Source organism: Antrostomus carolinensis, unplaced genomic scaffold, assembly GCF_000700745.2.
Source record: "Antrostomus carolinensis isolate BGI_N321 unplaced genomic scaffold, ASM70074v2 scaffold15187, whole genome shotgun sequence".
NCBI classification, from domain to species: Eukaryota; Metazoa; Chordata; class Aves; order Caprimulgiformes; family Caprimulgidae; genus Antrostomus; species Antrostomus carolinensis.
In genome coordinates, this window is record NW_010328212.1 from 19,523 (window position 1) to 30,663 (window position 11,141).

The following is an 11,141-nucleotide window of genomic DNA, read 5'->3' on the forward strand; positions in this document are numbered from 1 at the left end:
AAAAAAAAAAAAAGAATCTGAAAATTTTTATTTCCAGTCCAGGTTTTTAAGATGAAACTGGAGTTTTAAATGATGGAGAGGGGGATTTCCTTACTTCTTAGAAACACAGCTTTCTAGAGGAAGAGGATGGAGTTGGGGATAAAAAAATTATCCAAGAGGGAAGACAGCCAATGGTCTTATTTTTTTCTATTCAAAGGCTTCATTACCTGACCATGGACAAATTAGGAGGATGAACTGGAAATAGGCAAGATAGAAACTTCTCTCACAGTTCAGAAAGGGCTAGTGTGTGTTTAGATCATGTCCCTGACTTTTACTCCAGGGAACCTAGGGCAGAAAGTGATGGGACTCTCTCATCCCAAAAGTTAGAAAGTCAACAGACATAATGCTTGGAGTAGAAGAGCAGGAAATAAAAACTTCAGTTGATGTGTTATTGAAGTGAGATATGAGCCTATTTTGCTGTTTGTTTGGGGTTTTTTAGCTCATGGAGAGAAGATATCTGTCACAGACTAGTGTGAGTCCAGTGGGGAAAAAACAAGCCATGACTCAAAGCCATCGTAGAGATATGTCCTGGAGCAAGTCCATGGAGGACCTTCCCATCCCTAACTTCAGTGCCCCCACAAGGAATCTCAAAGGGCTCCTGACCAGCTTTGACACTCCTAAAGCCACTCAACAGTGTAAGACTTTACATTTTTCTCCACTTAAGTCACCATCTCCCAATGGCATCCTGACGAAGAAAGAGGCTGATGTTAGAATCATGACAACAATCCAACCCCTGAGCATGGACACCAAACCTCATAAAGACCCATCCTTCCCTTCCTCTCTTCAGACCATCCAGAGGAAGGCACAATGGAGTCCTGCCACTTTCAAATGGAAGGAGTCTCCTGCAAAGGTTAGTAAGTGCTCTTCTTTGAAAGCTCCTGGAAATTAATTTTCCTTGGCTGTCCAGAGTCATCCTTGCAAGTGGCTGGGATTCATGTTGGTGCTTCATCATCCACTGATGTCAGTCCTTGGGTATGCGGTCTGCCTTGTGGAAGCTTAATCTTCCATGGTTAGGGAAGGAGGAGCAGATTTACAGGGGAGCCATGTTGTGACATCAGAGCTACCATCAGGACAGAGCTTGCTCCAAGATGTGTTGAGGGTGAGCAACAGAGCCTATTGCATAAAACCCCTTGGCACATCAACCCCCTGCAGCATGGAGGCCACCTCTCTTTCTGTGTTATTAAAAGCTGGCAGACACACCACCAGATCCTCAAACATATGTTGGATCTCCCTCAGGACAGGTTCTGTAATGCCACCGCATCCAGTGGAAAAGGGGCACCGTGTGCTGTGGCCAGTAAAAGATAAACCTGACTCTACTGTTAAATACTAAAGCACCAAAGGAGCTGGGAATAGATGTTAGTGCCAGTTCAGGGAAGCAGACAACAATGGAAGGAGCAAGCAACATCTCTGAACAAGAACAATTTCATAATCACCTATGGCTTAAACTTCTTTCCAGTCCCATTACTCTACCCAGAAAAAGCACATCTCCTTGGATCAATTCTCTCAATCCAGACACCCATCCTTCTCTGCTCCCACATAGTTTATCTCTAGTTCCATCCAGCTCTGGGTGAGTTAATGGTATCAGGGCCATAGGTCATATGTTCAACAAACTTCCTTGCCATGATCCTTTCCCCAGGGGGAAGGAGTTGCTAGGAATGGGCAGCCTAGATTGGAGAGAGACCTACATCAAGGAAACAAGAGAGTCCCATGAAGTTATTATCATCTGGAATATTAATAATGAATTACATCCTCTCTGAAATGGTCATATCCATCTGACCACTGTACGATATCACCCCAGTGATTACTGCTGCACAGGAGGGACTGGTCCCCTCACTGGGACTACAGCAAAGGTCATCACCAATCATTACTGGGTTTGAGACACTGAAATAATTCTGGGAGGTAAAGGAAATGGATTGATAAACCTAACCCTGAAAGAGCAGCAATGGTGGTCTCAAAAGCAAGAATGGGTAAAGAAAATACTACAAGGGGCAAAAAGCTATGAAGCACTGTCCTTGGAGAGAACAGAGCAAAGCCAGGCCTGGGTTAGGTTTACAGAAAAAAGTCCAAACCACGCATAGGTGTAGGCAAAATAGGTGGAGGCAATGTCAGGGCCACTTTTGCCTATGGAAAGCCTCTGGTGCAGTTACCTTCCTCACACTGGGGCTTTGTGCAGTTCCTCTCCTCTGTTTATAGGAATTTACCTGTTTACCCACTGTTGTTCCCACACAGGAAGGGAAGCTGTCCCATGACAGACAGGCGATCGTCTCCTCGGTGCCAGATACAGCTGGTGACTCAGCCATGGGCAGAAGCTGTGAGTTGGATTTATTTTGGTTACCAATCACCATTGCTACTCTTCTGCCAGGTCTATAGTTGCAACTGGGAAGGATCTACTTGCGCAAAGTTGTAATCCCATAGCAGAGACTTACTGGGTGATTCTGGCTTGGGATGGTGTGGGTACTGCCAGGACTGGCCATGCAGGATTCTGGCCAAGGACAGGGAGCACAGAGAGCAGATGACCCCACAACTGCAGCCTTCCAGTCCTGATGAGTCCCATTGCACAGAGCTGGCAAATCCCAACACATGTGGGATCTGGGCCAGTGATGAGTCCACAGAACCACAATGACTCTCTCTATGTTATCCCAGCATTTAAAAATAGCTGGTATTAAATACCAAGACAGAAGTAAGTCCATGTTTAGTTTGGGATGAGTAATATCTCCCTGCACCTCAGCCTTGAGGAGAGGAAAGTGTAGAGGTTCCTTTGTACCTAACTAAGGAGTCTTGGCTGGGCTACTTTTTAAATTTGGCAGCAGACACAGTCATCCTTGGCTTAAGTAGGGCATGTAAGTGATCCCTAATGCTATGATATCATCGGGACTAAAGCAGATCACGGATATTTCAAGAGGCAAGAGGCATCTGTGAAGAGTGAGAGATCCAGACTGAAGCTTTGCATAGCAAATGTTGAATTTTATCAAATTTTGCTGTTTGATTTGGGGCAGAAAGAAACAGCTCTCCAAAAATCCCATAACGACTGGATCTGAGACCAGTGGACGCTGTCTCTTTTGGGCCTAGATCAGGAATCCTGGGACCCTATATCCCATCTATCTAGGATTTGTTCTCTTTCCTTTCCATTTCTTCCTTTCACACAAGAAGGGAGAAAAAAAATCACAAGCTGCCTGGATTTGAGACACTGTATTTAATTACCCAACTGCATGGGAAAAAAGTCTTTTACATGAGCACAAAGACAAATGAAGGAGCTGAAGTTCCACAGCATTGCTAAGATTTTTTTTTTAATGTCAAAGCATGTGAAGTCACCGTGCTATCTTGTTAAACACGATCACAGTATCAGCTGCTGTGTGCCTTTTACAACACAAGGAACATCTTTTCCTCTGGATAGTGAATGATGAATCATGGTCTATCTTAGAGCTTTACGGCACTCTCTAGCCCCTGACTCAAAGGCTTTGTAATAGCAAAGTATTCATGTCGTCTCCAGCACTGCTTCTTTGGTAGGGCTGGGCTTTGTGTGTTGTGGGGTCCTTCTGGGGAGGCAATTGCAGCCAGGGAGCAGGGAATATGACAGCTACCTCTGATGCAGGTGCTGGATTTGCTCAGAGACAGGAGTTGTAATGTTTCCTTAAAAAGGCCAGGAACCAGCTGTCCCATATGTCTTCTGGGACAAGACATGTCCAAGACTATACCTATCCTGTGCTTGGTCATTTTCATGGAGCAAGAGAGACATCAGTGTTCCACGAGCCCCACCAGTGACCAGGGCAGGTCTTCTACAGGAACCTCCTCACCATCACCCAGGAACTGCCCCACAGCCCAATCCCAAGGACTGGGGGACGCACAGTGATGGAGGGACCTGGGATGGGGAGGGCAGTGTCAAGTGGTTTGAAGCCACACAGTGTTGTAAGGTTAAGTACAGAGTATGGTTCTCAGGGCTGTAACACTGTGATATGGAGGACAACAGCTTGGTAGTGTTTAAGACAGCCCTGCTGACTGGCATTTGGTTTATCAGGAAACATGTCCATGCAACAGTTCAGAGCTGAATAACTACACATGAAGTGAAAGCACTGGGTGCTCTACCTCTTTCCAGGCATGGCATAGTCACCTCTGAGACACTGCTGGAGTCCTGCACATTGCTCAAAAGGGAAGGTTGCTACACCCCTTAGAAAAGCCCATTGCCAGGCAGTTAAACCAGCTGGGCTACATCCCCAGCCACGCTGATGATATCCAGAGGAAGCTGACACCAAAGACGTCACCAGGTCACTAATTAAAGAGGTCCAAGTGGGTGCAGTTTGCAATAATGAGATTAAACTGAGCAGTGGAAGATTTAAACCATAGAACAAAATACTTCCTGGGAAGGAAGATGGCAAATCAAGGAACCATTTTCCCCAAAGGGAAGCGGTTGAAAGCTTGAGTCCTTTAATATTAAAAAGGAGAAGGCATCAGCTGATTTGCTGTGGGTAGAGTCTCCTGAGTACTCTGGGCTTAAAAATTAACAACTTCTAGATGAATTTTGGCAAACAGAGAGAGGAAAATCATGGCCAAGGAAGAGAAAAGAGGGGCATACATGCAGGTATGATGTTCCCCCAGCTCGCACACACACACATGCTTGTGCATCCATGTATTAATGTAGCTCCATTATTCAGGGATTTCAGCTGAAGGGCACATGAGGATGTTACCTCAGCACAGTGCAAAGATGAAACGGGAACCTGATGTGACTGCAAATTACAGAGCATCCAGACAGCCTCCAAAATGCATTTAATTCCCTCCTCCCCCTCCCTCTTTCTATTCTGTATTCATTTCGACCTCTACCCAGGGGGAATTTTCAAAGCAAGGAGAAGAGGCGAAGGAGAGGGCAGAAAACAGTGGGATCCCCCCACCCTGTGTGCAGGGAGACCCAGGCTTGGTTTCAACGCTCGCTTGGAGGGGGATGGTTTTTCCCCTGCTCGCTGTAGCACCCACAGTTCTATCTGCAAGGGGGTGCGGTGCCATCTAGCGACAATGAAACCATCCAGTTTCTATCCCAAAATTGTTCTCCTCAAGGATGCTGCTCCACGGCAGCTACCAGACACCACCTCTCAGAACCAACAGTGAAGGAAGGCTCTCACCCTCCAGCTCTCCATGACCTGGGGCCTTGCAGCCAGCATCACCCCTTCTGCAGTACCCTGTTCAGCAGATGGGTTTGGAGAACATCAGTAATGAACTGGAGAGATCTAAAAGGGAGGGGGGGGAAATGCTGGTTTGAGATAAAAAGCTGTGCTTGTGCTTCAGAGGGCTCTGAGTTCGAGGCAGCTCTGGTTCTTACAATGATAGAGGCTCCTGCAGTCAAAATAATCCTTAAAGGCTCATATCCCTTTCAGCAGTTGCTTTTCATGAGCATGACAAACAGGAGTTGAATGTCAGGAATCCCGTAAGTGGTCAATATGTCCAGCTCTGCGACTCAGCCAGGAGGGTAACTTGGGGTGTTTAAGCATGAGATCCATCTGCCCTCTTGACTGGAGCCCCCCACACCACAGAAAGAAGGGGCAGAAGCCAGTGCTGTCCATCCCCTTTCACCTGTCCCAGCCCCTGTGACAGCGGGTCGGGGATGCTGGGATCACAGGTATCTTTCTGGGGGGACTGTTGGGGGTCATGCAGTGGTTCTCAGGCAGTCATGGAGGGCAGGAGAGTGATCAGCCTCCTCTCATGCCTCACCAAGCTCTGCCAGAAGCTGGGCTGGTAGCAGCAACCAAAACAGACAGGCTAGTCCCACCTAGTTGGCTTTTCCTGTGAGCTCTAGTCTCTGCTCTCACTCCACCTAACCTAAAGAGACTTTCCCCTGCTGAGCCCCTGATACCCTCTTCTCTCAGCTCCCAGCAAGAGCCACCCCTTTTCAGCCAAGGGCTCAGAGCTACCCTCTACCTTCTGCTCCAGACCCCCATGCCCCCAGGCTGCTGATCTCTCCCTGTCACATTCTCAGTGTGTCTCAGAAAGACCCAATGATCCATTGATTTAATTTTTTTTTAATTTTCTGCTTTCTAATTAGTTGTTGCCTTCCAGAAATGAGGAGAAAAACCCTTCCCCAGGCGCTGCGCAGAGCTGTCAGGTAGCTCAGATCTCACAGGTTTGCAGCAGAGTGCTCACAGGAGCAGTTTGCAGGGGCATTGATGGGGGGGACATGCATGGAAGTCCCAGATTGTAGCAGACCAGGTCCACCACCGAGGGATGAAGAAAGAGACAGCAGGAGCATGAACAGCCAGCCATGCCTGCAGACAGACCACCACCCTATATACATATGTTGCAGCTAAAGAGACAGACAGGCAAATATATATTGCAGATGAAGAGAGAGTTCCACATAAATATATGCATGAACCCCGTGTGTTCCTGCTGGGCTCATGTGTGCCACAAGGTCACACACACATGCCTGTCATGAGCTGCTGACGAAGCTGATATGCTCTGCCCTTCACCTCCTGCCTTTATGTCCCTCCACCCATATAGAATAAATACGATCCCTCTGTCCCCAGCCTACCACTGTGTTTGCTGACACTCCTGCCACCCAGTTCACGCTACCTGAGCGGGTGTGTGTGTGCTGGAAGCCCCTGCCAACCCCAGCCCCCTGACTCACAGCCTGGCTGGTGATTAAAGACCTGTCTGTCACCCTCCTAACAACATCCCTCACTTTTCTGCTCCACATTGTGGGATACTCTCCACTTTGGTCTGTGCCTCCTCTGCTGCTTGGTGCTGCCTGGCTCACAGCCATCACTCACAAACTATAGTCTTCTCCTCAGCACGCAGCAGTAACAAGGGTGGCTGTATTTGTCCCCATCCCCAGATGGTTCAATTTCAGCCCATTCTAATTTAGCTTTTTTCTCTGATCCTCATTTATCAAATGAAGCAACAAAGAACATGAAGGTCACTCCAGAAGAAGGGGTGATGATCTTCCTAGGCAGCAGGCTTAAGACAGACAGTGGGGCACTGGTAATTCATAGCCTTGCAGGATGTTTAAATAAACTGGGCTATGGTACAGAGGAGTTGGACCCTTACAGGAGCCTCAGTGAAAGCAGATGGTCATCTGGAGGTGGATGTGATATGTATATATAATACCTCCATCCCTGGAGGGATCGAAGAGTCATCTAGACATAGTGCTGAGGGACATGGGTTAGTTGGGGACTTGTCAGTGTTGGGTTAATGATGGGACTTGATGATCTTAAAGGTCTTTTCCAATCAAGCCAATTCTGTGATGTGATGTTGGTGAGGAAACCTCATCACATGCCTAACTGCAGTCTGGTTGATGTGTAGTATCCGTTCCAGGGACTGATATCTGCAGACCCATAGGAAAAAGAAAGGGGCAGCAGTCCCTTCAAACACCCCTGTAATACTCCAGTCAAGGTATTCAGGAGGAGGGAACCAAAAACTTAAGCATCTCAAACCAGCAAATCATCAGTTTTGTTTGGCCCTTTGGAGCAAAGAGCACGGAAACCCTTTGGGGACCATCTGGTCCAGCTCAGCTCACATCCATGCAACTTTCTTTCTCGTCGCTGCAGTCCCATGTTGTCTGGCATTGGGTGCTGTGGGCCATGGGCATGGCCTGGGAGGGTACGAGCATAGACTGAGCTGGATCTTTTATGGCCCTCACCCTGTGCTTTTTGTTCCTAAGCACCTCTGGGTGAGAGTTCTGTCTCAGGTGATGGTGACTTCTGGTACTGGCATAGCCAGCCCACATCTTTCATTGCCACATGGTGATCTACTCAAGCCTATGCTCTCTAAAGGTGTCAGAAAAGGAAACCAAAGAGAAAGCACCTGGACTTGATTGAAACATTACTGAGCTCCTAAGCCTCAGCTCCTCAGGTAAAGGTGGACTGTTAAAATAAGCTCCAGAGCCATTGGTTATGTTTGTATTTGTAAATCAGCACATGGCCAGGTCAGGGTTCCCAGCTCTGGCACATAGTTTTACCCACCATCAATATGCTAAAAATAGGACTAGCTGAGCTTTGAGGGCATAAAGAGCCCTTTGGGGCTGAGTGCTTTATTTGCTATCCTTCTCCAAACTCCACCCAGAGCAGATACCTGCAGCACCACATTGCTAATAGAGGGACTGCAAGGATGAGGATGACTCCCAGTTGACAATAAAGCTCGATCATTCTTCTTGGCATACATGTTTCCCCTGAATTTTCTATTTTTTTTTTCTTTCTTCATTCTAAAATATTGGAACTGGTGAGGAAATAGGGAAATAGCTGTCCCAGGGGAGGTTCAGGTTGAACATTATAAAAAATTTCTTCTGTGAAAGAATGGTCAGACATTGGAACAGGCTGTCCAGGCAAGTGGTAGAGTCACCATCCCTGGAGGAGTTCAAGAAAAGTGTAGGTGTAGCACTCAGGGATATGGTTTAGTGGGCATGGTGGTGATGAGTCAACATTTGTACTGGATGATCTTAGAGGTCTTTTCTAACCTTAATGATTCTGTGATTCTGTGAGACAGAAGATGTAGCTAATACCTGTCACTTTCCCAACTTTTCCCTTAAAACTTTGACTGTAGCCAGAGGCCAAGGGGGCCTGGCCATGCAGATCACAGCCTGAGGACATGACAGTGCATCAGGAAGTGCCTCTTCCCCATTGCACCACTGCCTGGAAGCATCTCCTGTCCTGTACCAGATTACACCAGGGGCATTTTGAATGAATAAGTTCTGAAAATAAGCCAGGCCCCCAGACTTTCCCAGCCTCCGTATAGGACTGCTAAAACTCATGATTGACTCAGCCTGGTGGAAGAGCAATTTCACTCTTCCCTAAAAATAGACCAAGTGGTTCATCCTCTCAACATAGCCCAGTGCTCGTAGATAAAACCAGCTGCCAGAGACCACTGGGAGGCAGTGAACAGGACCAAGGGTGTTGGGAGTGGAGCAGGGCTCCTCACAGGATACACTAAGGTTTCCCTGGACGTGAGTTTCACTTAGATTTTCCACTGGGGCTGTCTACAGCACGACACAACTGTTGGGACTACCAAGACCTTCCCGTAAGTAATTTTGGGGTAGATTATAGCGGGGTGAAATGTTGCATGAATACAAACCTCAGACTGATGCTAAAATGCAGGGAAAAGGAGGATACTTAGTGCCCTGTGCTATGAAAATGGTGTTTCAGCTCATGGAAAGCCATACATTTTATTTTGTTGGCCCAGAGCTTGGAAAATCCCACCTTCTGATGCAGAAAGTGCTGTTTCTGTGTTCCACAGATGTTGGCTTCAATCTGCTTCAGCACCATCGTCTAGGGCACTTGGGCATGTTCAAGCCAGAAACAGCATTGTACATGTGTGCTTTTCCCCTGTCCTAGAATATTGAATTCCCAGCTTTGAGGCTTAAATTCACCTGGACAGATCTCAGTGTCTAACCTCTCCCCAAAATTAGTGTTATTTATCATTACTCTGGTCACTGTGACCAGCAATAGGGGAAAGAATCTGTACGGGATTCAGTTGAGCTAGATGGATGCTGAGGGTGGAGAGGACACCTTCCAGATCAAAACCATGTTGGGGACTGGTGGGCAATAGGCAGTAAAACCTGGACTGTTTGGAGGGAAATTAGTTTTGCTTTATCTTACATTTTTAGGGAACAGGAGGTAGAGTAGGATTAGATAAGAAGGGAATTTCTTTCCCTCCCTCTTCTCTCCCAGTCTCCAGGGAGGGTTGAGAAATGTATTTGTGACCCTGAGCCAAATAAAGGGCTTCAGGAGCCTGTTTGGTCAGCGACATTAACATGGCCATACCACTCCCTATTTGTGCTCATGTATGGAAAGTAACTCCAAGACCCTGCACCACTCTGTAAGACAGAGCAGAAATCTACCCCTGTGCATGTGTGTGTGTGTCTCATACCTGATTATCCGTTTGCCAAAGCCTTTTAGCATTAAGGTCTGTGTTGTGGCCAGCAGAAGAGAGATGGGACTCCAGATTCAAGTCTTGGTGCTGCCCCTTAGTCATTGTGTGAAGGGTCTGACCCCAGCCTGAGCTGAAAGCAGCATTTTTTTTGCTTATGCATTTAGCAGAGGTCAATGTTTCCTTCTGAGATACACATCCTGCTGATCTTTGCAAGAATAACAGAAATTCTTTAACTTTCCCCAGTTCCATCCAGGTCTCCAGTTTTCACCCAAATCTTTGCTGGAAAATATCTGAAGTAGCTTCAGGTTTTTATTAGAAAACAGATATTTAAGGAAAGAGAGGTGGAGCTAATGCCTCAGGTACAGATATCACTTGATGAGAAGAGGCAAAATATGAAAACTTATGTTCTTGTCCAGGCAAAGTGGCAGATAATCCACTAATGGCAATTAAGGGATCCAGAATGGGTGGAAATTCATAGGAACATCCTTCCTACAGAAGCTGTTTTCAGCCCTTGAATAGATGTAGTACTTTGCAGCATACAAAAGTTTCCTTTCTGGGGGAAAACAAGTAAGGATGCCCTAGCCTAGGTGCTAGGAAGTTGAAAATCCTTCTTCAGCATGGGCAAAAACCCCAGGTCTGGGTCTGAACACAGTAGCAGAAATCTCTGCATTAAGTACTGTACAACCTGATATTTTCCTCTTTTAAGGCCAACCGTTTCTCTCCTCCCCCATGTTCTCACTGGCAATTTGCCTCATTCAGAAACAAATGGAAATGCCAAGGAAACTCAATAGCTACAAGTGGGATGGGGTTTTCTCTTTAAAGGATACTGCTAAATTTTTTTTTTGGCTGTGGCTGCTTCTTCCAAAACGGTATTAAGTTTTCTTGGCTGTCAGTGATAAAGAGCTGACAGCAGCATGGAAACACCGTGATAAGAATAGAAAGCAAAGGCAGGGTCTCAACAGCTCCTCGGAGCCCAGTGGTATCCATGCAATGCCCTCCATGGCATGGAAAATAAATGTTTAAAGATGCACAACACAGCCCTGATCCCAGCTGTGCTCTGCATCCCACAGAATCTCAGATAATAACAGAATGGTGGGGTTGGAAGGGACCTCAGGAGATCATCTAGTCCAACCCCCCCTCCCAAAGCAGGATCACCTCGAGCAGGTTGCACAGGGTCACATCCAGGTGGGTTTGAACATCTCCAGAGATGGAGACTCCACACCCTCCCTGGGCAGCCTGTCCCAGGGCTCTGGCACCCT

The 11,141-nt window shown here is 47.0% G+C and overlaps 1 protein-coding gene across 3 annotated transcripts in view; it reads left to right on the plus strand.

Moving 5' to 3' along the window:
- LOC104528240 (xin actin-binding repeat-containing protein 1) overlaps window positions 1-11,141 on the plus strand; it is a 34,264-nt gene that overhangs the window by 2,342 nt on the left and 20,781 nt on the right. For 2 of the 3 annotated variants that reach the window (XM_029086004.1, XM_029086005.1), the window contains exons 3-4: window positions 479-889; window positions 2,269-2,350. Coding sequence is in view for 1 of the 3 variants with exons in the window: in XM_029086005.1 (XP_028941838.1) it covers window positions 479-889; window positions 2,269-2,350 (493 nt within the window). In the remaining 2 variants the exon portion in view is untranslated. Of the gene's footprint in view, window positions 1-478; window positions 890-2,268; window positions 2,351-8,874; window positions 9,031-11,141 lie in introns of those variants that run through there. The other variant, XM_010172182.1, reaches the window with a different exon arrangement.